We start from the raw sequence: 26,459 nt of genomic DNA, 5'->3' as shown, positions 1-26,459 counted from the left end.
ATAAGATCAGCTTTTTCTCTCTGAACTATCTTTCTTACCTACACCTTTTATTAGGCGAATTAAACCCTTTTGTATACCCCCCCCCAGTAATTTCATTAACTTAGATAATGTATGGTTTCTACACCTCAAAATAAAGGATAGACCTGAAAACTTTTTTTTTTATTAAAAAAAAGTGGAGAGAGGATGGATAAAGAAAGAGAAAAGAAAGTAAAAAATAGACAATCTGTTGGGAAATTACTTCACTCCAAAAACTCCTGTTGTCATTTTTATCTCTGTACCTCAGTTTTTTTTTTGTGGTGGTGTTTTCCAAAGTTCTGATAAACACTTTTGTATTGTCATGTAGTCCAGACATCTTAGCGCCATATCACCCTTGTGTTTTTTTTTAATATTGTGGGGCGGGGCTGGCAATAAAACGTTGAAAGCGAATGGGAAGAAAAGCAACACATATCATCATCAGCTATGACCACACACCCAACCACCCTGTCGCATCCATTAGAAACTACACTAGCATAATTAAATACAAAAGACACACAAACAAAAGGGAAATCAGTAGAGAGAGGTGCACTGAAACAAAAGCAATAGTAATAACGATAATTTATCTCTGCTTTTATTATGATTATTGTCTCTAAGCCTCAGTTTTTTGTGTTTTGTATTTCAACTCCTTTTTGAACCTGCACTAGTTTCATTTGTTCATTTACTTTCTGCAACGTAATTTGTCTACCTCTCAAATATTGATCCCCCCCCTTTTTTTGCTTCATTGGTGTAACAAGACCTGGTCCAGAGTGCCTTCTCATCCCCCTTTGTATGCTAATAGCTCTGAATCTAAATCAGAACAAGAGAGCACAAGTCTCAACAGAGAGGCATGGAGGGCTGTATTTGGTCCCTGAACCTGACATTCCTCATCCATGCTGTAACCCAGCACTCTTAACAAACTATTGTTCCCAGTATCCCCATGGTGTGTCATTTTCTGGTTCACCTTAGGCAGCAAGTTACCTTGGGCTGGTCCTGCTTTCTATAAGATTGGGAGCCTATGACCCTTCAGATATTTGTTTGGACTCTTGACTCCCATCATCCCCAGCCAGCATGCTCAGGGATGACAGGAGATGGACTCTGACAGCATCTGAATGGCGACAGATGATACTGATTTGGATGGAGCAATAGTACGATGCAGCATATATGTATGATGTTTTTGTGGACACTGTATGAATCACTAGGACAGTAGCCTCAGAACCCAGCCAAGAATAATAGCAGCTGACAAACAGATACATCATTTGCTGATTTTACCTAAAGCTTTGATGGAATCATCTCATTACCCTTGCCTTTCTCCCTTTCCTATTTTTACAGAGATATGCACAAAGGGAATGATGTCGGCAAACGAGACAGTGGTGACCGAGTTTGCCCTGTTGGGCCTCTCTGAAACATGGGAAGTCCAGCTCATCTTATTTGTTGTCTTCCTCCTCCTCTACATTGGTACGCTCTTCAGCAACATCCTCATATTCTCAGCAATTTTCAGAGATCAGCGCCTTTCAGATTCACCCATGTTCTTTCTGCTAGGTCAGCTGGCTTTCCAGGACCTCTGCCTGTCCTCCTTTGCCATCCCAAGATCCCTCTTTGATTATGTTGCCAAATGCCATGTCATCTCCTTTGATGGCTGCATGGCACAAATCTTCTTTGTCCATGTCTTTACAGGCAGCGAGATGCTCCTATTGGTGGCCATGGCCTATGACCGCTACGTAGCCATCTGTCATCCTCTCCATTATGTTTCACTCATGAGCCGGCATCATTGCACTGGGCTTGTGCTTGCCTCCTGGGCTGGTGGGCTCCTCCATGGCACTGTGCAACTGTGTTTCATCATTAATGTGCCTTTCTGTGGGCCCAATCAGGTGGACAGTTTCTTCTGTGACCTCCCCTTGGTCATCAAGTTGGCTTGCATTGACACCTACCCCCTGGAGGTCATGATGGTCACCAACAGTGGCATTTTATCACTGGTGTCTTTTGTTGGCCTGCTCATTTCATACGGATTTATCCTCTACACAATCCGCTCCCGGGGTCCCTCTGAAGGGACCACCAAGGCTGCCTCCACATGCACCTCTCACCTTATTGTGGTCACCATGTACTTTGGGCCCTGTTTGTTCATTTACCTGCGTCCATCTGCCCGGTTCATGATTGATAAAGTTCTCTGTGTCTTCTACACCTGTGTCACCCCCTTGCTGAACCCAGCTATCTATGCTTTGAAGAACAAGGAAATGAAAGCGGCCATTGGAAGTCTGTTGGCCAAGCTTTCTGGGCAGGTTTCCGCTCAGGGCCGTCCCCACCATTAGGCAGCCTGAGTCAGCCACATCCAGCAGCAGGTCACAAAAGGCAACAAATCATTGGTTATTTGATTTATTGTTCCTCTTATGTTTATACAAGGTACAGAGAAAGTGGATAGGGAGATTTTCTCCTTTCCTAGTCCTAAAACCCAGGCTCATCCAGTGGAGCTGAGAAGGAACTATTTATTTAGAGATGGATGCAGTTGAACAATGAAATTTCCTACCACAAGGGATGGCACCATCTTCAACATCTTTAGTAGATTAAACAAATTCATGGAGAATAAAGCTTATGATGGCTAGTATCAGAAGCAGTAAACCCGCAGTGGCTTGGGGAACAAGAGTGCTGTTGATCTCATACACCATGGCTGTTCTCATGACTGATAGGGAAGGGAAATTGAGAGCTATTGAGGTCTCTTCCAACTGTACAATTCTGGCTGTATTTGTCCTGGATTTAGCTGAAGGCTCAATGAAACTGGGCCAAAATGGCATTGGGCCAAGTTGAATTCAGACAGCTCTGGATGGGCCCATGTTGGGCTGGGCCCCCAAGAGTCATCTAGAGTTGTGGGGTGGAGGGTGGGAATATTTCAAAGGACCGTTTCACCCTCCTACTCAGTTGCGGGTGGGAAAAGGCAAAGCAGCATCTCCTTTTTTAAACAATGAAATAAAAAAATATTTTTAATAAATTAAACACGGATTGCTCTGCTGCAGATTTTTTTTTTTTTTTTTTAGAATATGTGTGTGTTATGCTATAATGACATGTTCCCTTTATTCAAAAACAGTAGTGGAATTTTCTATCACAAGGGGCACTGTTCCCCGTACTTGCAATGACCGGTTGGGTACAGAAGAGATGAGACAATTTTTTGGGCATCCATGTCCCAGGCTGTACGGAGCTTTGAGCACCAACAGCAGGTCAAACCATTTGGGTAGCTGAAGTGGAAAATTGCAAAAATTCAAGGGCTTGCACTTTCATTACACCAACCTGTGTCAACCCAGGAAAAACACATCAAAGATCCAGACTCTGATCAAATTGGGTGAATGGGGTGTGTATATTGAATTAGTTTACACACACACACACACACCACACACACACACACACACACACACTATGGTCAGCTATAGTAACAAACCAAGATGTATTTGTGTTTTCTTCTCATGGTAGTTAGAATGTTAATTAGTAATCCAACCTTGGAAAGACTCAAAATGGCTTACTCTGGATTACTGGGACAAGAAAGTATGGGATGTAGACTTAATGAAAAAGCTAACTCAGCCACTACACCTGGCAATGAGTAGAAGAAAACAGACTCTTTTGCTGAAAACTAGTGGAGCTTTATAACCTTCCTTAATAAAGAAAAAGCAGGCCAGCTAGTGCCTATGGCTTTTCAAAATATACGGCGTATTTAATAGACATGTGCAAGGGTGTCAGCTTGAATAAAATATTGGGAGGCAGGTAAGCCCCACCCCACATAATTGATCACAAGGCGTGCACACACAATTTGAATCTAATCAATACAAATTAAATGTCCATCAACTGGGGGAGGGGCGCCCCCCTCAAATCTTTTACTTTTGAAAGGGGCAAAGGAACCTTGGCCCCTAGGAGTTGGATCCTATCGACATGTGAATTGACTCCTTTCCAAGGATATCCATTTTAGCTTTCTTCCATATTGCCAACACAAACTGTTAATTTATAGTTGCGTGTTGAGTCCCACAAGCCACCCCCCAAAAAATTCACACTTCACACATCAATTTTTGTTTAAGATTTTTTGGCATAATTTTGGCCACAACTTTATTCAAATACAAAATACGTGAGTGGTTGCATAGGCATTGGTTATGACTACTGTCCATGCCCTCAGGGACAGAGCTGGTCTTCCGGCCATCAACAGAAGCCACCGTGGGAAACAAGTATTGGGTGAGAAAAATGGAGCTGGGACCCAGTCCCTCACCTCTCACCCTCATGTTCCGGTGGGGCTTGCACGGCCCAGGTCCGACTCCGAGGACAAGGACGAAAAGAATGGCAAGCCCCTGGATTCCTTTAACAGAATTCCCATCCGCATCATTTGGAGGGATAGGCACTTACCCCTCCAAGCACCAATTTAACCAATGCCTAACCGCCAACCTTACAAGTTGTGACGATTTGCTACGCAGTAGGCAAAAACCAAATGGCACCAGCCAATCAGCCAGATGGCAAAATTCCTACCAGGCCCCCGCTCAAAGGCGAACGACCCCATGACAGGCATAGCAAGGTCAATCAAGCAGGAAACCACCCTAATTAAAGGGAGGGAGGGCGGGTGATCCGGTGAAAATCAGCCAAGAGGACGTCCAAACGTCCGTCCCCTGTATTTAAAGACTATGACCCCTCCTCCAAACTGGCAACAATCAAAAATCCCCAGCAACCCAATTAACCCCTTACAGGCTTCGGTTCTAAAACCCATTCACCGCAGGGTGGCTCGCTGTCCCAACCGCAACACGTGCTCTCTGTTTAGGGAGAACACGCTTTATTGTTTGCTTACATTATGTGTTTGGTGAGTGCTTAATTGAAAGCCCCTCTAGAGAGAGTGGGGGTGGAGGAAGGAGGAGGGGTGGGTGTGTGAAAAAGAAAGTTCAAGAATACGTTTTATGGATCCACATGGTTTTTCTTTATTTTCAAAGCACTCACTGTTAATGAAGCAGCTTTCATCCCCCTCTTCCACAATGTACCTCTCTCATCTTGTCATAATATTCTCCACCTGCTACTCAGGAGGAAAGATTTGCTCACCTTCAGACAACAAGAGCAGGGAACTGTGGACCTCTAAATGTTGCTGGACCACAGCTCCCATCATGCCTGACTACTGGTTAAGCCAGCTGATGGGAATTGAAGCACAAAAACATGTGGAGAGCCACAGGTTCTGAAAACAAAGCCTTCACAACTGCTTGCCTTTCTAAATGGAACTGAAATCTGGAAGACATCAAAGCGACATATTCACATGGCCTCAGTATATTCCTACGACGCTGTTCAGAAAACATCAATGCCAGCCTACCTGCTGGGTGACCTTGGGCTGGTCACACTTCTTTGAAGTCTCTCAGCCCCAATCACCTCACAGAGTGTTTGTTGTGGGGGAGGAAGGGAAAGGCGAATGTTAGCCGCTTTGAGACTCCTTCGGGTAGTGATAAAGCAGGATATCAAATCCAAACAACTCCTCCTCCTCTTCTTCCTCTTCCTCTTCCTCCTCCTCTTCTAGTGGCCATTCAGTTCCATTTATTTTAGTAAGTAAATTTACTAAAATTTATTCTTCTACATACTGCTCATGTACATTATCTCAGTTGTCTTTGCAACACCTTTGTCAAAGAATCAGCAGTATTATATTGATTTGGGGTTCACAGATAAGCCATGTGTGCACTTATGTTCCTAAATGGACACCTGGTAAATGGAATAACCCAAAATGTTCTTGCTAATCTTATTATCCACTTCATATCTTGCACTTCATATCTTGGAGGTGGTGAGCTCACACATTTGGAAAAAGGAGAGAAAATCATCCCCCAGTTTCTCCCCATCTTTTTTGATCCCTTGCAATGTACCCAGGAAACCAAATTAGAACTCAATCTTAGCACATAATGTACCCTTGAGATCAGCTGTGTAACACTTACCAGAAAAGTATTACTTTTCTAATTAGCTGCAGAGAAGCAGATAAGGCAGCAGAAAATGCAGCCCCCATCAGAAGAAAATGAGCAATTAATTACAATTACCAGCACACATCAACACACACACACACACACACACACTATACACTATTTGCACCTGATTTGCTTGTTCATCCTGCCTTTTAAGCAGAGATCTCATCCACACAGGGATCTTATCCCCATACCACTCACAGGCAGCAGAAGGAACTGGATCAAACAGCTCCATGCCGATACTGAACTGAACAGAAGTTGCTGCAGAAAACCTCAGTGGATATCTGCTGGGATTGGCAGGTGGGTGAAGAAACAGTTGAGAGTGTATTAGATTTTTCAAAAATGCTTATTTAGTATTTCAGTATTTTAAACAGGACTTGTTTATTCTAATAGGAGTTCTGATTTTTCAATATGGTTTTGCAACTAAATAAGATGGATAACAATGTGTTAGAAGCATGAAATTAGGTTAAAGGTGTGTGAAAGAAAGTAATAGAAGTGGAAAGAAATTGCAATTGAGTAGATTGGAAGTCTAACACAAAGGTGGGGTGAGGGGTGGTGATGGGAAAAGGAATTATCTGTGGGACTGAATGTAGGTATGTCTGAATATTTTTAAGGATTGTATGAAATGTATGTTTGTATGCCTGTATATTCGCAATATGTGTGTATTAATGCTGAATTATTTTAACAATAAAAATGCAAGTGTGAAACTCTGGGAAGAATGGCATACTACAGCTCCTCCAAGAGCTCCTCAGCAGTTTCCATCTGCTGGTGTTTCTTTTTCTCTCCCTTACTCCAGTAAGTTACATGCCTTTTGGTGGCTGGATTACAGATGGATACAGGGGTAGCATGGGGAATGGTCAGTATTATTAGGATGTAATTGTCCATTCAAAACTGCCAGTACCATAGGTGGAATACCTCTGAATACCAGGGCAAAGCAGCGGGAGAGGACTACTGTACCCATGCTCTGTGAGTTTCTTCTAGGTATCTGATTGACCACTGCCAGAAGACAGAATATTGTGCTAGATGGTCAAAGCCTGCTCTAGAATGGTTCAGTCCCAGCATGCTGTTGGAATACTGAGGTTAGGGAAGTGGAGTCCTTTGCTAAGGCAGATTGTAAGAAACTGGGAAATCAGGTATCATTCCAGATCAGGCTGTGGCTTGTATATACGTATCAATTTATTCTACTTTCCTTGTGTTTTCCTTATCATTATTAAATTTCACATTACATTGGAGCTTTCACATGATGGAAAATACACTTTTCAAATGACAGCTATAGTGTGGGTTCAGTCCTCAATTCCATAGTTTGCAACTGATTTTTTTCTGGCAGCAAATAACATGGAAATTAGCACTAAAATTGTTCTATTGGCGATGGAATAAGCTGCCATGAGAGCACATCCTCTGGCCATTTATCTGAGCAATCTGTCTTCTGACAGTGTCCCAAAAGGTGCTTCTTTGGAAAGGAGTCACAAAACAGGACATGATAATGTATCTGGCCTGTTAATAATTCTGTTGAATTTTTTCTTCTGCCTCTGAACATGTTATCATGGGTAGAAGTTACTGAGAGATCTGTGTGCCTTTGTGTGTGTCTATAATTTATTCTTACTGGTTTTCATAATACAAAGAAGCAATCAATCTCACAGGCTACCCCAGAGCTGTCTAGCTAGTTCTTTTCACTTTTCACAACACACCATTATAGTTGTAAGTTCTACAGTGCTGTCTAATAGTGATCTTAGCACCAGCAGAACTGTAGCCAAAACAGGAACCCTGAGAAATACCAAAATAATAATAATAATAATCTTTCAGAAAACACCAATGAAGTTCATTCAGGGCAGATGAAAGTACTTCAGGAGTCAGTGATTGCCGCTAAGTTGGATGGTTTTTAAAGGTAAACCTTTGAACAACACAATAAGAGCAGATGCAGTTCAATTATGAAGATGACCAAAGGGGGTACATTCAAAGCATCTCAGGTCTGAAACCAGAATCCTGACATGCGGTCTCTGTCACACCCACCCTAGTGGTGGAGCTGCCACTAAGTCAAGAGCTGTGTGAGAGCACTAGGCAGCTCAGGCTTTCTTCTCCGCAGTCATCTGTGGATGGTAACGCTCCTGAGAATCTCCCCCAATCTCTTCTATAGAAGCTCTGAAGAGTCCCAAAAACTTATACTCCAGACATTACCCAGGGTTACGTTGCATTTTGGAAAGTGGTCTACTTCTTATGAAGGTGGGTAGTTGCTGAGTTGGAGGTGTGTGAATGTACAAAACATTGGGCAAAAGGTCAGTATATTTTAGGGGAACTGGAAAGATGGAGAAGGGTAATAAATCATTGGTAGAGCATAGCTTTACATTGAAAAGGTCCCAGATAGGTTTGTGAATGTTCATGTGCCTAAAGATCTGAACAGCCCCTGCCAGACAGTGTAGACTAGACTGAGCTAAATGGACCAATGTTCTGACTCAACGTGTGTGTGTGTGTGTGTGTGTGTGTGTAGACCACTTCCAAGTGTTTTTCTGCTTCTCCCATGCTTTTTAGGCATTTGTCTAAGTGGTTTTGCCTTTGCCTGCTGCTGTCCTCCAGAAAACCCGCTCTTTAGCACCAAATTGCAATAAATAGCAATCCACAGAAAACCCTATCGCTGTTTGTGACAGTTCAGTGCTAAAATATGGGTTTTCCCAGGTAAAATGGCAGGGGAAATGGAAGTGTGCATGAGCACTCAGACCCCAGCCAAGAATAACAGCAGCTAACACACGGATACACCCTTTCCTGATTTAACATAAGGCTGTGATGGAAGTATCTCATTACTGTCTCCTTTCTCCCTTCCCAGTCTACACAGTGATATGCAAGAAGGGAATGATGTGGAAAAACCAGACAATGGTGACTGAGTTTGTTTTGCTGGGCCTCTATGAAACATGGGAAGCCCAACTTTTCATATTTATCCTCTTCCTTGTCCTTTATGTGGCTACTCTCTTCAGCAACATTCTTATTTCCTCAGCAATTTTCAAGGATCACCACCTTTCAGATTCACCCATGTTCTTTCTGCTGGGTCAACTGGCTTTCCTGGACCTCTGCCTGTCCTCCTTTGCCATCCCAAAATCTCTCTTTGATTACATTGCTCAACACCAAGCCATCTCCTTTGATGGCTGCATGGCACAAATATTCTTCATCCATTTCTTTGGAGGCAGTGAGATGCTCCTGCTGATAGTCATGGCCTATGACCGGTATGTGGCCATCTCCCATCCTCTCCGCTATGCCTCTCTCATGAACCGACGCCATTGCATCGCACTTCTCCTTGCCTCCTGGGCTGGTGGGTTCCTCCATGCTACTGTGCAACTGGGTTTCATCATTAATGTGCCTTTTTGTGGACCCAATCGAGTGGACAGCTTCTTCTGTGACCTCCCCTTGGTCATCAAGTTGGCCTGCACTGACACCTACCCCCTGGAGGTCATGATGGTCACCAACAGTGGCATTTTGTCACTGGTGTGTTTTATTGGCCTGCTTCTCTCGTATGGATTCATTTTCTACACAATCCGCTCCCGGTCCTCTTCTGAAAGAACCACCAAGGCTACCTCCACATGTACATCTCACCTCATTGTGGTCACTATGTACTTTGGGCCCATTATGTTCATTTACTTACGTCCATCCACCCAGTTCATGATTGATAAAATGCTCTCTGTCTTCTATACCTCCATTACCCCCTTGCTGAACCCAGCTATCTATGCTTTGAAGAACAAGAAGATGAAGGCTGCCATTGGACGTCTGCTCTCAAGGTTTTCTAGGCAAGTTTCCTCTCAGGGCCAGCCCTGATGTTAGGTAGCATGAGGTGCTCCTCTCTGTGTCACAAAAGAGCAGAACATTGTTAGTTATTTAATTTACTGCATCTCTAGCATTTTGTACACAGTGTTCAGAGAGTGGATGAGAGGTGGTTCTCCTCTTAATCCAGTGGAGCTGAAAAGGACATTCTTTTTTTAGACAACACACACCTGAACAACACAATTTTCTAGCACAAGTGAGGGCCATCAACTTGGAGGTCTTGTTTAGACAAGTTAATGGAGGTTAAGTATATCAATGGCTACTACTCCTGATGGCTATGCTACTACCAGTATCAGAGGCCATATGCCCTAGAATACCAATTACTTGGGGAACATGACTGGGAGAATGCTGTCCAGCTCGTGTTGTGTTTGTAGGTTTCTCCTAGACATGGCTGGCCACTGTAAAAACAGGATGTTGGACTAGATGGCTGGTGATGCGTAAGGGAACAGTAGACATCTCTGTCAGGGCTCTGCCCTGGATTTGGCTGAAGGCTGAACCAAACTGGGCCAATCTCGGTTTAGGCTGTATCTGGATGAGATAGTCTCAGATTGCCCTGTATTGGGTTGGACCACCACAAGTCATCAGGAGTTGTCAGGGTTAAGGTTATATATAGGTGGGTAAGCTGCAGGGGTGTGTTCCCTGTGTAGAATGAGATTGGTGAATCAGAACACTCGGCATTCATTCCGGCTGGTTTCAGGATGTTCCTATGCAAGCACCTTCCAGAAGGTAAGCAGTACGTAACAGAATTAAACTTTCCTGTTCTCTGCTGAATGCTCTGCCACAGATAGCTTTTTAGAATATAAGTGTGATATGCAGTGATTTATTTTGTATCCACTGGGATCTTCACTCTGCTGTTATAGCAAATGAATATCATGTAGTGTCCAGAGCACTGTATAGTCCTGTTGTGTTGGATGAGTTTTAGTTAGTAAGGCTGTGGAAGTGGAAAAGATGCTTGGATCAGTCAGGACGACCACTTGTATTCTGGATCCTTGCTCTACATGGATGATAAAAACTAGCAAGGAGGGGATAGGTGGCTGAGCCAGGGAGATAATGAATGCCTCCTTTTGAGAGGTGATGGTCCCTGCCTGCTTGAAGAGGCAGTAGTAAAACCACTCTTCAAGAAACCCTCATTGGATTCAGAAAATCTACTGGCCAGTTGCTAATCTCCCCTTCCAGGGCAAGGTTTTTGACTGGGTGGTCATAGACCAGTTCCAGGAAACTGATTGTCTAAATCCATTTTACAAAAAATGATAAATCTTCAATAAAACTTTTACAACCATAATTTAAAACAAACAGAAGGTTTAAACCACTATAGAGTCCAGTGGTCAGCAAACGTTTTCAGCAGGGGGCCGGCCCACTGTCCCTCAGACCTTGTGGGGGACTGGACTATCTTTTGGAAGGGGAAAAAATGAACAAATTCCTATGCCCCACAAATAACCCAGAGATGCATTTTAAATAAAAGGACACATTCTATCCATGTAAAAACATGCTGATTCCCGGACCATCCGCGGACCAGATTGAGATGGAGATTGGGCCGGATCCGGCCCCAGGGCCTTAGTTTGCCTACCCATGGAATAGACTAAAACAAATTACAACTCATACAAACTTTATATACATCTGTATAGCTTTGTCTAAATAAAAATGTCTGCACAGACAAGAGACTCTTCATATTTAAGTAGAATTTTCTATCTCAAGGGCCACAATGACCTGCAATGACCAGTTGGTACAGAAGGAATAAGATTATCAATCAGGTATCCAGGTCCCAGTCTGTACGGAGCTATGAATACCAGTGACTTTATTTTGGTACCTAAGGCAAGAAATTGCACAAATTCTAGGGCTGTGCTCAATTCCGCCCTCATCCCCCCACCTGGGAAGATCCAGAAGAAAGCCAGCCAGTATACAGACCCAAATCAACGTATGGTGCAATGGGGTTAATATTGAATTAGTTTTAATTTAGAGTCCAAGTAAATATATGGTCAGATATAGGAACAAACCAAGATGCTACTAACAAGAAATTAATTATTTCAATACACATTGAAACAGACTTGAAGTCCATACTGAAGGGAGGTTTCAACCTTGTGGACCTTTCTCCACTCTTAGAAGGATGGATGGGGAAGTCCAAATTTGACTTCTCCTTACTTATACCTCTGTAAGTCCAATACAGGTCACTGGATTCTATTCTAATTTCTTGGGGTTCCTATAACTAAGGGTTATGCACATTCGTTTTGTTTTGTCCTTTTAAATGACTCTTATTTCTTTAGATTTAGGAGTGTGCATGTATTAGGATACTAGGATTAAAAGAAACCTGTGACTGTACTGCACTGATTAGATTGTAACAACTGAGATCTCTTTTTTCCAAGACCACAGTGTAATAAAAGTTTGCTTTTGAAATTCTCTGTGTTGTGAATTTCTTGGTTTGGAATTGTTTAGGCACACATTCAAGCCATTATATGTTTGACTCCCACAACATATCCACCTCTCACACGTGTGTGTTTTGGGGTTCATGGGTGAATCATGTATGCACATATGTTCCTAAAGGCACATGTAATATTGGTGGTGGATTGTCTGAGCACTTGGGAAATAGGATGGCCACAAATTATCTTGTCCTCCACTTAATAACATGTCCTTCCTTCCTTCTTTCCTGATAGGTACAGTTGGATATTAGTCAATTGCTGGAGGTGGTGAGATCACACGTTTGGAAAATTTGTGGGGGAATCAAACCTTTGCTTCTTACCACCTTTTTTGATCCCTTGCCATCTACCCAGGAAACCAAACCAGAAGTCAAACGAACACACAGTGCACCCCTGTGGACTGCTGTGTACCATATTCCTTAGTGACAAATAATTACTTTTTTCTCTACCTCCCCAAGAGCAGAAAGTGCAGATAAGGCACCAACGAATGCAGTCCCCTTTCAAAAAGAATGAGCAATTAATCGCACACACACACACACACACACATACACACACACAATTTACTCTTGACTTGCTGTTCAGCCTTTGGAACAGATAGATCATCACCAGAGATGTCTCATGTGCATAGCACTCACAGGCAACAGATGGAACCGGATCAATCAGCTCCAAACTGATGCTGATCCTGAGTAGAAGAAATTGCTGCTGAAAACCTCAAGAAATATCTGCTGGGCTTTGCAGGTGGGTGAAAAAATAGTTGAGGGTGTATTAGATTTTTCCAAAATGCAGGTGCGAAACTCAGCAGAAAATGACATATTGCAGACTCCTCCAAGGAGCTGTCCAGCAGTTTCTATCTGCTGATCTGCTCTCTCACCCTCTCTATCTCCAGAGCTCCACATGCCTATTGGTGGCTAGATTGTTCATGGGCATAGGGGCAGCATAGAGACTGATCATCCTTGTTGGGATGCAATTCTCCATCCAGAACACTGGAGACTATACATAATACCTCCAGTATCGAAGGTGGCATGCATCTCAATGTTGGAGAACAACAGTGGAAGATAGCTGTTGCTGCTTTCAGGTTCTGCTCGTGGGTTTCTAATAGGCATCTGTTTGACCACTGTCAGAAGACAGAACACTCAGATTACCACAGCCTGATCTGGAATGGATTCGTCCCAGCATACTGTTGGGATACTGAGGTTAGGGGAGTGGTGTTCCTTTCTAAGGGAGAATATAAGGACATGACAACTCCGAACTACCTTTCCAGGTCAGACACTGGCTGTTATACACATAGTGGTACATTCCATTTCCCCAGTGTTTCCCTGACTGTTAATTTTCACATTACATTATACAATGTAAAAACCACATCCAGAACTATAGAAGGGTATAGCAGATGTTTAGCCCTCGTTTCTGTATTATTTGCAAAGGATTTTTTTCTGCCAGCAGACAGCACAGAAATTAGCACCAAGGTTTTGCTATGTTCAACTATAGTTCTGGAAGTAGCTTTTGTGTTGTGTGAAAGCTCAAATATAATGTGCAAATGAACAGTTAGAGAAATGCAGAGAAATGGAATAAACTGACATGTGAATGCAACTTATGACCAACTAGCTGAGTACTCTTTCAGCTGCAGGAAAATGCAGGAGGGGGGGAGAGTGCTTTTCTGTGCAGGTCTCCTTTGTGGGTTTCCCAAAAGAGTTTGTTTGGGCACTGTGAGAGTAGTACACTGGATTAGATGAGTCATTGGCCTGATCCAAGAGGGTTCCCTGGTCTTCTTAAAGAGGGGAAACAAAATCCACCTCAAAACAGCCCAGTGAGGTCTGAACATGCCCAGTGGTCACAAGAGTTCTAACATCCTTTTCTGGGATTGTGTGGTGGCAGTGGGGAGATGGAAAACTGGGAGGGGGAGAATGGAGGGGAGAGATGGGTAGCTGGGTAGCTAAGACACTGAGACACTCCACAGAGCAACATTTTCTTCTCTTCTCTTCTATTAACGTCTACAAAATTAGATCCGTCAGAGTGTCACCAAGAATAGATAACTGTGGCAACTCTACTTTCATTTCCAACAACCTTTTATGTGCAGGGAACAAGGGGAGCAGGGTTCAAACAACTGTGAGGAGGGAAAAGATCTGGATTCAAACTCACCACCCCACATTTATTGAAATATACCTTATTAGAAAGGGGGGGGGTGGAACCAAGGTCAAGGATAGATGTGAAAAGGGAGGAGGAAGCAAAAGTGAAACCTCAGTTGGGCGTACAATTTTAAGGCCAGTCTTTAAACAGCACAATAGGAGTGGATGCAGTTTAGTAATGAAGGTAGACAAAGGGGTACATTCAACGTCTGTCATATCTGCTTCTCACGGTGCTGAGATCCACTTTCTTTCACCTGACCCAGTAGTGGTGGAGGTGGTGCTAAATAAAAACTGCATTGTGAGGGCACAGCTCCTGCTTTCTTCTTCATGGTCTCCTCCAGAGGCTAACACCCCCCTAGAATCTTATTCAATCTCCTCCTTCAGCTCTGAAGAGTTCCAATGGCCTTTCTGTGCTCCAGGCACCCTATAGGGTTATATTGCCTTTTGGGAAATGGTCTGTTTCTTAGGAAAATGTATAGTTGGTGTGCAGACAAAACTTTAGGAAGGACAGTATATTTTAGAGGAATTGATAATTCCACCTAAACATTAGGAAGAACTTCCTGACAGTAAGAGCTGTTCGACAGTGGAATTTGCTGCCAAGGCGTGTGGTGGAGTCTCCTTCTTTGGAGGTCTTTAAGCAGAGGCTTGACAACCATATGTCAGGAGTACTCTGATGGTGTTTCCTGCTTGGCAGGGGGTTGGACTCGATGGCCCATGTGCTCTCTTCCAACTCTATGATTCTATGATAAGATGGAGAAGGGGCCTAGCTCAGTGATGAACCATCTGATCTGCACTCAGAAGGTCCCAGGTTTGATCCCCAGAATCTCCAAGTAGAGTTGTGAGTTTTCTCTTGTCTGAATCCCTGAAAAGCTGCTTCCTGTCAATGTAGACAAGTACTAAGCTAAATGGACACTATCTGACCCAATATATGGCAGCTTCTGATCTTTCTAAAAGACATAAAAAAACCTACACTAGTTTTCTGAAGAAATATAAAATTGACTTTCTCCTTTCTCAATGAACTTGCATTCCCACACATTTTATTATGGGAATTTCACCCTTTGGTATTTACAGGAGCAGGAATTCAATTCATTCTGTTATTGGCATACAAAAGATGAGGTGAAGTCTGTACAGTTCAACCGCCCTGAGATCTTTGAATGAACGGTAGTATATAAATTTAAATTTAAAGAGGGGGGAAATAAAGAAAAGACCTCAAAAGAAAAAAAAAGAAAAAGGAATAAAAGAAAAGTCAGTGGGCATGAGAGAAAGTAAAGAAATAAAAAAAATCTGTTGGGAAGTTACTTCATTCCCATGACTCTTATTACTATCTCTCTATTTCAGTTTGGTTGTTTATGTTTAACCTTTGCAATTCACCTCCTTTCGGAACCTCCACTAGTTTTATTTGTTCATCTATTCTCTGCAACATTCTTTCTCTATTTCTCAAGCATTGATTTGACATACTTCTTTTTTTACTCTAATAATATTACAAAATGTGGTCCAGAATGCCTTCTTTTATTCAATTCCCTTCTTTTATTCAAAACATGAGGGAGTATGATTGCAAGTTTCTCAATATGGTGTCCATTTCTAAGCAATTTCTCACTTGTCCAGTACCTAAGCCTGATGGTTTCTTTGACACACAACTGATGGACTTGAGCAAACTGCACCTTGGATAGTCAGCCTTTCTTTTTTGTGGCATGTATGATTTATTCATTGCTCCAACTATGACTCAATGTAAGGCAGTAACATATAAATAAATCAAAGACAGGAAACCTATGACCCTTCAGATATTGGTAGGACTCATCCACTGCCAGCCTTGTCAGTGGTCAAAGAGAAAGGAAGTTGGAGTTCCTCAACACCTGAAAAGCTACATATTCTCCATCCCTGGTTCCTCATACAAACAATAGTAAGTTAGATCGGGGAACAGTCTGAATCACTATAAGTCCTGCAATAATGTGTTATACATTTACACATGTACACATGTTAATGTGTTATACATTTGATGTTAGCCGCTCTGAGCCTGGCTTCGGCTGGGGAGGGCGGGATATAAATAAAAATTATTATTATTATTATTATTATTATTATTTATTTATTTATTTATTTATTTATTTATTTATTTATTTATTTATGTATGGACCACTCAGACTGGAGTCTCAGCACCCAGCTGAGAAGAATGACACACAAGACACACCCTTTGCTGATTTCACCTAAAACTGTGAAGCAAGTATCTTATTACTCTCTCCTTTCTGCCCAATTTCCACAGTGATACACAAGGAGGGAATGCTGTGGTCAAACCAGACCCTGACGACCGAGTTTGTCCTACTGGGCCTCTCTGAAACCAGGGAATTCCAACTCATCTTATTTGTCTTCTTCCTCTTCCTCTACATTGGTACTCTCTTCAGCAACACTCTCATCATCTTCGCGATTTTCAGGGATCACCGTCTTTCAGACTCACCCATGTTCTTTCTGCTGGCTCATTTGGCTTTCCTGGACCTCTGCCTGTGCTCCTTTGCCACTCCAAGATCTCTCTTTGATTACCTTGCCCAGCACCATGTCATCTCCTTCCATGGCTGCATGACACAAATCTTCTGCCTCCACTTCTTTGGAGGCATTGAGATGCTCCTGCTGATAGTCATGGCCTATGACCGGTATGTGGCCATCTCCCATCCTCTCCGCTATGCCTCACTCATGAACCGACGCCATTGCATGGCATTTCTCCTTGCCTCATGGGCTGGTGGGCTCCTTCATGCTACTGTGCAATTGGCTTTCATCATTAATGTGCCTTTCTGTGGACCCAATCAGGTGGACAGCTTCTATTGTGACCTCCCCTTGGTCATCAAGTTGGCCTGCACTGACACCTACCCCCTGGAGGTCATGATGGTGACCAACAGTGGCATTTTGTCACTGGTGTGTTTCATTGGCTTGCTTCTCTCGTATGGATTCATTCTCTACACAGTCTGCTCCCGGGCCTCTTCTGAAAGGACCACCAAGGCTGCCTCCACATGTACCTCTCACCTCATTGTGGTCACCATGTACTTTGGACCTATTATGTTTATTTACTTGCGTCCGTACACCCGGTTCATGATTGATAAGGTACTCTCTGTCTTCTACACTTCCATCACCCCCTTGCTGAACCCAGCTATCTATGCTTTGAAGAACAAAGAGATGAAGGCTGCCTTGGGAAGTCTTCTGTCAAGGCTTTCTGGACGGGTTTCCACTCAAGGCCAGGCCTGCCATTAGGCAGCTTGCAGAGGCCCCCTGTGATGGCTGACACAAAAAAGCAGCAAACTTTTATTTTATTTACAGTTCCCCTTGCACACAAGGTGTGGGTAAAGTGGACAGGGATAAGTTTTCCTCCTTCTCTCCTAATTCCAGAACCCAGGTTCATCCAATGGAGCTGAAAAGGAAGCACTTCGTTACGCAGCACACTGCTGAACAATCAAACTTACTACCACAAGTGAAAAATACACATGGACTTATAAAATTAGCATTTACTTCCATCAACCTTATGAACGGCCCTGCGCCTTAATGGTGATGCAAATCACCCCCTCCTTGCTGATCAGTTTGACCATCGGCAGGGAAGCTGCATGGCTGTGGAGAGGGAGAGAGTTGAAGTGACCATAGCCCCTGGTCAGTTGGCAAAGGATGAATATGCCTTCAGGACTAAAAAGAGTCAGCTTTTTATATTTAGGCCATCTCAGTCTTTCAGTCTGCCAAGCACATCAGATGTTTTGAAATAGGCAGTTTTAATAAATATATTATTCCTTGACTGCGTTACATTGCATTGCATTTATACACCATCTTTCTGCCCAAACACCAAAAGTGGTTGATATTTTATATAAACCATTGGTTTATTCCTTAGGCATTTCAGTGGTTTGGGTTACTTATTGCAAGTACTGTTGTTTTACTCCTAGAAGATATAATATGCTGTCACAACAGAAAGCCCACAGGCTTTTTAGCAGACAGCCCTAGCTGTACACAAACTCTCTTTTCATGGGTGAACATGCACTTTGACAGCATTCCCAAGGGAAAATTCACCAGTATTTTCTTTTGTGTCTGTAGGAGTAGATTTTTAAAAGAAAATTCTACCTGGACACGGAGAGCCTATTGTTTGTGAAGACAGGGAACGTTTTATCATAGATTCTTAAAATGAAATAAGGAATGTGTGGCAGTACAATCTCTCTTGTTATGAAATATTTTTTTATTTTATAGTTTACAAAAAAATAATAATAGGAGGGCTGTAACAAAACAAAGGGCCAGAAGGTTTTAATTGGTCCATTAGGTTTTTCTTTATTTTTAAATTGACTATGCTACCACTCAGTGGATTTGTAACTGGCTGACTGACCGAACCCAAAGGGTGCTCATCAATGGTTCCTCTTCATCCTGGAGAAGAGTGACAGGTGGGGTGCCACAGGGTTCTGTCTTGGGCCTGGTCTTATTCAACATCTTTATCAGCGACTTGGATGATGCACTCAAGGGCATCCTGATCAAATTTGCAGATGACACCAAACTGGGAGGGGTGGCTAACACCACAGAGGACAGGATCACACTTCAAAATGACCTTGACAGATTAGAGAACTGGGCCAAAACAAACAAGATGAATTTTAACAGGGAGAAATGTAAAGTATTGAGAGGCACAAATACAAGATGGGTTACACCTGGCTTGAGAGCAGTACATGTGAAAAGGTTCTAGGAGTCTTGGTTGACCACAAACTTGACATGAGCCAACAGTGTGACGCGGCAGCTAAAAAAGCCAATGCAATTCTGGGCTGCATCAATAGGAGTATAGCATCTAGATCAAGGGAAGTAATAGTGCCACTGTATTCTGCTCTGGTCAGACCTCACCGGGAGTACTGTGTCCAGTTCTGGGCACCACACTTCAAGAAGGACACTGACAAACTGGAACGTGTCCAGAGGAGGGCAACCAAAATGGTCAAAGGCCTGGAAACGATGCCTTATGAGGAACGGCTAAGGGAGCTGGGCATGTTTAGCCTGGAGAAGAGGAGGTTAAGGGGTGATATGATAGCCATGTTCAAATATATAAAAGGATGTCACATAGAGGAGGGAGAAAGGTTGTTTTCTGCTGCTCCAGAGAAGCAGACACGGAGCAATGGATCCAAACTACAAGAAAGAAGATTCCACCTAAACGTTAGGAAGAACTTCCTGACAGTAAGAGCTGTTCGACAGTGGAATTTGCTGCCAAGGAGTGTGGTGGAGTCTCTTTCTTTGGAGGTCTTTAAGCAGAGGCTTGACAACCATATGTCAGGAGTGCTCTGATGGTGTTTCCTGCTTGGCAGGGGGTTGGACTTGATGGCCCTTGTGGTCTCTTCCAACTTTGATTCTATGATTAAAGCATTTTTAATGTAACAAATATCAGCACCCTTCCATAATATATCCTCTCTCATTTTCTCCTTTGTCATAATATTCTACACTCACTATTTGCGAGGAAATGCCCTTTAAGAATTGCTCCCCTCCAGGCAAGAGCAAGGAACCTGTGACCCTCCAAATATTGCTAGACCACAACTCCCATCATCTCTGATAATTGGTCATGCTGCCTGGGGCTGATGAGGATTGAAGTCCAACAGAATCTGGAAAGTTACAGGTTCCCTGTGCCAGCCTTAGGTCACCTTCCACACATCTGTGTTTAATGCTGGGCACAGCACTTAACAGCCAGTCAAAACCTTCTTTCCTTCACAGCCACTAGCCCAGGGGTAGGCAACCTGAGGCCCATGGGCCAGATGCAGCCCAATCGCCTTCTCAGTCTGGGCTACAGACGGTCTGGGAATCAGCATGTTTTTACATGAGTAGAATGTGTGCTTTTATTTAACATGCATATCTGGGTTATTTGTGGGGCATAGAAATTCGTTCATTCCCCCACCCCACCCCAAAAAATATATATAGTCTGGCCCATCACATGGTCTGAGGAACAATGGACTGGCCCATGGCTGAAAAAGGTTGCTGACCCCTGCACTAGCCTACCTAAATGGAAGTGAAATCTTGAAAAAACAGCAGCATATTCAAAGCCTTCTGACCGGCTTCGTTGTATTCCAATCTGGCCATTTACGAAGCATCAATGCCTCCTAGTGGCCATTTAGTCTCATTTATTTTTGGTCATTCCTTTGCATGAAGCTCACAAACATTATCTCAGTTGTTTCTGCAACTGCCTTGTAAGATGGATCATTATTGTGACATTTGTGCTAAGCTTGTGAGCATGATGCTTTGAATAAAATCACTATGCTGATTTTTTTGTGTGGATAGCCAGTCAAATTCACTCCCACAAGATGATTATCAACCCGGATGGCTTTAAAAGAGGATTAGACAAATTCATGGAGGTTAAGGCTATCAGTGGCTACTAACCCTAATAAGTATGTTCTACCTCCACAGATGGAGGAAGTATGCCTCTGACCAGTTAATGGAAATAGCAAGTTGGAAGAAGGCTATTGCACCCAGGTCCTGTGCAATAATCACAGGCATCTGGTTGGCCACTGTGAGAGCAGGAAGCTTTGGGCTCATTCAGTGGGCACTTACTCCTTTTCTTCTTTAAAGGGGGGGGGATAACCCGATGAGGACTCCCGTTCCTATTCCCACCCTGCCATCAGCCACAGAATGCCAACCGCCTGTTATTGTCAGCTCCTAAGCAAATGAAAGAACAGCAGACCATACAAGACAGAAGTCAGCTCACACATAGCCTAAGCTAAGAGTTTCCTAACCTAGAGCAAAGTCACACTGGTAAATTTGGAAGCAGAGTGGACTTTGACAGGATGGTTGTCACAGTCCGGTTCACGGGCAATCAAAGTCCCGGCTGGGGACATCAGGACCGGGGGCAAGATGGCAGGGTGGGAACAGGAACGGGAGTCCAGAAGCCAGGAAGCCAAGGGTCCGAGGATCAGGAAGCAAGGAGTCACAAAGTCAGGGGTCCAGGGATCAAGAAGCAAGGGGTTACAAAGTCAGGGGTCCGAGGATCAAGAAGCAAGGAGTCAAGGAACAAAACACAGCAAGTCAGGGAACATGTTGCTCTGGCAAAGAGCCGAAGGGAAATGCTGACCTTATATCCCTTCCTGGCTCTTGCCACCAGGTGCTGTGAGTTACCAATTGGCCTCACCTGTGTTGCCACACCTTGCCTCTTCAGAACAAACTTAGGAAGGCCCCAGTCCTGCAAAGTCCTACTGGTCACAGGGCCTGGCTCCTGCATGCGCTCCTGACAATGGTGCCCTGAGCAATGATAAAATTTGGCACCCCCTCTAAATATTTCCTATTTTCACAATAATTCCTTTCAGTAGAGTTGCTTTTTTGTGGATCTACTCAAAAGGCTGACAAAAACAGAAGTTGTTGTTGTTGTAATGCACCCTCTTGGCTCAGCACCCTGTGCAGGAGGACTACTGCCCAAAATCCAGCGCTGCCGTTGGCCTCATTTGTTTCCCTGCTCAGTTTTTCCCTCCCTTGGGATAAAAGAAGGGCACAGGAGGCGCAGATGCAATTTCTCAAGCTGATTTCTAGTTTTTAACAAGGTCCCCAAGGTATGGAGCTGGCCTCACCTCCAGGGCCATCATGAGAACAAGTCCTGTTCTTCCTTCAGTGAGCAACATACCTCCTGGGCTCAGAGAAGATAAAGATGTGAGCAGTGATACAGACCTGAGAACGGGGTGGGGGGGGGGATACCTTCCCTATCCCACCGAAGAATGTGGATGCTACGTTGCTTTCAAGAAACCTTAGTTCTCCAGATCCCTTCTACTTTTCCTAATGCCTCCCATTCTCCCTTTATCAATGGGAACCAGGTAAGTGTCTGAGCTAGTTCTTGGCTTTGGTAATATTTTTAATCTCAGAAATCCCTTTGTCTGTGAACAACACCCATTATTCCAGAACACCAAACCCATATCAAACCAGTTCCCAACCGTATGTGTTTGCTCCAGACTTTTGAGTATTTGGGCTCCTCCAGATTGTGCATTCATCTTGATTTGCTTGCACAAAACTTATGCAGAAGTTAGAGTGAGCATTCATTCTGATTTGTTGTGGGGCAGTTATATAACCATGAGCAATCAAACTGCATTGTGGGGCTTTCATGCATCTTCATGTTAATCATTTGTTCACCCCACACTTTTGAATGCATTTCCATGCCACTTTCCAAACTGCAAACAGTCCAATTCTTCTTCTTTTTTAGTGGATTTGTTGTGCTAGGATGACAGAGCCCTTAAGTCAACTTTAGTTGTGCAAACTTAAAGATCTGTTTTGTGTTTGTCAAAATACTGACATTTTGGAAGTGTCATTTGTTTGGAGTGTGCAAAATTGAACTAAGCAATAACAATGGGGAGGGAGGGAGGAAGGATTCCTCTACTCAACTCTAATAAGTATAATGTTTGCTATGAAGATCCTGGTTTCTCTCAGCAATAGTGTAAAAGGTGGGCACATCTTAAACATGGAAGAAGAAGGCAAGGCAGAAAAAATATGATCTATTCAAGAAATGAATAGCACAAAAAACTGCTTTGACCTAATGGTTTATTGTAAATTAATGCTTTGATACAGCCTCCTTGCTTCCTTAAAGGCTGACAGCTGAGGAGTTTTAGTGCATCTCTATCAAAAGATTTGCTTGACATCCCGACCAAAGATCAATGGCAAAATAAATTGATAGAATACGCAGAACTAGCATACATGACAGTGAAAATAAGAAATAAAGAGGAAACACAGATAAAGGATGAGTGGAAATACTTGGGAGAATATTTAAATAGATATAATATTTAAATTAACTTACGAGTAGGAATAACAGTAAGAGCAGCAGTGACAGCCAATAAAGGCTGTTTATAGGATAAAATGGGACGCGGGTGGCGCTGTGGTTTAAACCACTGTGCCACTTCGACTTGCCAATCGGGAGGTTGGCAGTTCGAACCCCGTGACGGGGTGAGCTCCCGCTGTTCGGTCCCAGCTCCTGCCAACCCAGCAGTTTGAAAGCACGTCGAAATGCAAGTAGATAAATAGGTACCGTTCCAGCAGGAAGGTAAATGGCATTTCCATGCGCTGCTCTGGTTTCCATGCACCGGCTCCCTTGGCCTGTAAAGCAAGATGAGTGCCGCAACCCCAGAGTCGTTCGCAACTGGACTTAACTGCCAGGGGTCCCTTTACCTTTACCTTTAGAATAAAATAGGATGGAAGAAAAGGATATGCAGCAAAATAAAGTTTGATTAGAATGCCATGGGGGGTGAACTGGGAAGTCCTGAGAAAAAGGGGGGTCTTGCTGTTGTTTTGTTTTGTTTTGGAAAATGCATGATGTATAATCAAAGTCTGAGAAATATATAAAATAAATAAGGAATCAATTACAAAAAAAGACTTGCTTGGCTGAGAATCAGTTTATTGAACATTCACCCTGATTGGTTTGTACAGAGCTTATGCAGAGGTTAGACTACATCCGGTCTTGATTGAGTATTCATTCTGATTTGCTTGTGGGGTGTCCTCCCTTAATTATTTGTTCATCCCACACTTTTCATGCATTTCCATTTCACTTTCCAAATTGCAAAAAGTCTGTTGTTCGAAATGGATTTGTTGTGCAAGGGCAACAGAGCCCTTTATTCCACTTCAACTGCACAGAGCTAAACTTCCAGTATGCACTTGAATCCATCCCTTAAAATACTAACAGTCCACTCATATAGTAACCTTCTCATGTTAGTTTTACATACAAAGAGACAAGCAGAACACAGTGCATACAAGTGCACAGAATGAAGCAGACAGCACAGACAGCATCAGGCATTCAGAGAGCGGCTAGGTAGGGCAGCCCATCACTAAATTTGCACCACACTTTAGCAAGTTATTCCTAAACTCCTAAGCCACACTCCCTTTCTCTGTCTTTATCCCTGTTTCTTCAACACTGCTGAAGAAAAAAGAAACCTCACACACTATACATTTTCCCCCTCTTCAACCAAACTGTTTAGTATTTCATCCCTAGATATGGAGGAATCTGTTAATTTTGGTTTCTCATTTTTCCAATTACAAATTCTGTTCTCCATATTTCTGCAGCAATTCGCACATTAAAAAAAATTAAAATCCTCATGAAAATTTGTCAGGTTTTCAGTGCAAATTTCTCCTAATAAACACATTTTTTTGCATGTAGTTATGAAAAACATACACATTTTGGAAGGAATTTTCCCCAATATAATGCATTTTGGTATATTTCCCACAGAGATAATCAGCTGACCATTCTGAACCACCAACCTGAGAAATGGTTGGCCGAAAGTCATAGTGTTTTGAAAAAGTTAAGCTGCCACTCTGGGCAGCTTCCAACATAATAAAAACACAGCAAAGCATCAAACATTAAAAACTTTCCTATACAGGGCTTCCTTCCAATGTCTTCAGAAAGTTGTGTAGTCCTTTATCTCCTTAACATCTGTTGGAAGGGCATTCCACAGGGAGGGTGCCACTGCCAAGAAGGCCCTCTGCCTGGTTCCCTGTAACTTCACTTCTCTCAGTGAGGGAACCACCAGAAAGCCCTTGGAAGTGGACGTCAGTGTCCGGGCTGAACAATGGGGGTGGAGACGCTCCTTCAGGTATGCAGGGCCAAGACAATTTAGGGCTTTAAAGGTCACCACAAGGACTTTGAATTGTGCTCGGAAATGTACTGGAGTGCCACTGACCTTTCCCCTGTTTTTTGTTTTTAAAAAACCAAGCAAGTGGATAATGAGTGCCTTTTAAAAATGGCAAGATTCACTCTGATTTTGCTCATATTTACTCCTTGTATCCCCCCATCCCAACTCTTGGTTGCAGCAGGTGGAAGCCGCAATATGGAACATGGGAACCAGTCCATGGTGACAGAGTTTGTGCTGCTGGGACTCTCACAGGCACGAGAGGCTCAGCTCTTCCTCTTCTTCCTCTTCCTTCTATTCTACTCTCTGATCCTTCCCGGAAATATCCTTATCATTGTGACTATCCAGAGTGACCCACGACTGAGCTCCCCCATGTATTTCTTCTTGGCCAACCTGGCATTCCTGGATATCTGCTACTGTTCCGTCACCCCACCCAAGATGCTCTGTGACTTCTTCTACAACAGCAACACAATCTCCTACAGGGGCTGCATGGCCCAGCTCTTCTTTCTCCACTGGCTGGGGGGAACCGAGGTCTTCCTCCTCCTTGGTATGGCCATTGACCGCTATGTGGCCATTTGCCACCCTTTGCATTATGCCAGCCTGGTGAGCATTCCAATCTGTGGGGCCATGGTAGTGGTATTCTGGTGCTTAGGGTTTGTTCACTCCATCATCCAGGTGGCTCTCATCATCCCACTCCCCTTCTGTGGCCCCAACAAGCTGGACAATTTCTTCTGCGACATCACCCAGATTGTCAAATTGGCTTGCACCAACACCTATGATTTGGAGTTCTTTATGTTCATCAACAGTGGCCTTTCAGCTCTCATCAGTTTCACCCTCCTCATCATCTCCTACGTGGTCCTGCTCTTCAAGGTGAGGATGGGCTCCACCGAAGGGAAGAGCAAAGCTGCATCCACCTGCATCACCCACATCATCATCGTGGTTGTCATGTTTGGCCCTGCCATCTTCATGTACTGCCGCCCATTCCAGGACTCCCCTCTGGACAAGCTGGTTGCTATTTTCCACAGCACGGTCTTTCCCTTGCTGAACCCCATGATCTACACACTGAGGAACAAGGAAATCAAGCATGCCATGTGGAGGTTGTTGGGCAAACGTTGGCCTGTGGATTGGCCAGGATCAGTATAAATTCCAGGAGGATTCTGGGATCCTGGCCTATGCTCTTGCCAGGTGCACAGAGCAATGGTTCTGTTCCCCAACTCAAGCAACTGACTTGAGCATCACAAACTCACTTGGGATTCAGCATGGCCACCAACACCCCAGCATAGCCATGAGGGGTTCTCAGGGAGATGACTTATCAACAGTGGAGGCCAACCTCAGTCTGCTGTCAGCCAGCCCCCACTTGCTCACTTGCAACCAGCCTACAGGGACTGACCCTTCCTAGAAGATTCATCCTCCTTAGTCTCAGTGTTACCATTGTAGATCACAGAAGGGATGAGGACGAGGACAAAACTAGAAATACAGCAGTTGGTTCTGCCTCAGCCAATCACTGGCTATGAGTCAACGTACGCTTGGCCTCCCTGCCTTCTATCCTACCAGTTCCAGTGAGCACCAGCGGCAACTGCTTACAAAGTCCTATCCTTAAATTGG

At 43.6% G+C, this 26,459-nt stretch overlaps 4 protein-coding genes across 4 annotated transcripts; all 4 read left to right on the top strand.

Annotated features, from left to right (window-relative positions):
* Positions 1 to 1,364: 1,364 nt before the first annotated feature.
* Positions 1,365 to 2,321, top strand: LOC309356038 (olfactory receptor 4K15-like; the record flags this gene model as incomplete). The annotated part of the gene is made up of 1 exon (XM_081887220.1): positions 1,365 to 2,321. One exon carries the CDS (start codon positions 1,365 to 1,367, stop codon positions 2,319 to 2,321), a length of 957 nt encoding a protein of 318 aa, XP_081743346.1.
* A 6,583-nt stretch (positions 2,322 to 8,904) lies between these two features.
* Positions 8,905 to 9,772, top strand: LOC309356175 (olfactory receptor 4K14-like). Its single transcript, XM_081887351.1, has one exon. The coding sequence runs from the start codon at positions 8,979 to 8,981 to the stop codon at positions 9,753 to 9,755; it is 777 nt and encodes a 258-aa protein (XP_081743477.1). The 5' UTR covers positions 8,905 to 8,978; the 3' UTR covers positions 9,756 to 9,772.
* A 6,650-nt stretch (positions 9,773 to 16,422) lies between these two features.
* Positions 16,423 to 17,591, top strand: LOC309354514 (olfactory receptor 4K14-like). The gene has a single exon (XM_081884692.1). It carries the CDS (start codon positions 16,570 to 16,572, stop codon positions 17,527 to 17,529), a length of 960 nt encoding a protein of 319 aa, XP_081740818.1. The 5' UTR covers positions 16,423 to 16,569; the 3' UTR covers positions 17,530 to 17,591.
* Positions 17,305 to 25,997, top strand: LOC309356037 (olfactory receptor 4N5-like; the record flags this gene model as incomplete). Its single annotated transcript, XM_081887219.1, has 2 exons — positions 17,305 to 17,382; positions 25,036 to 25,997. The coding sequence occupies exon 2, from the start codon at positions 25,053 to 25,055 to the stop codon at positions 25,995 to 25,997; it is 945 nt and encodes a 314-aa protein (XP_081743345.1). The 5' UTR covers positions 17,305 to 17,382; positions 25,036 to 25,052.
* Positions 25,998 to 26,459: the final 462 nt, after the last annotated feature.

This window comes from Podarcis melisellensis (genome assembly GCF_964234715.1).
Source record: "Podarcis melisellensis genome assembly, chromosome: 13".
In the NCBI taxonomy this organism is placed as follows: domain Eukaryota; kingdom Metazoa; phylum Chordata; class Lepidosauria; order Squamata; family Lacertidae; genus Podarcis; species Podarcis melisellensis.
The sequence above is the reverse complement of the archived record's forward strand: the minus strand, read 5'-3'. Positions and strand labels throughout refer to the sequence as shown.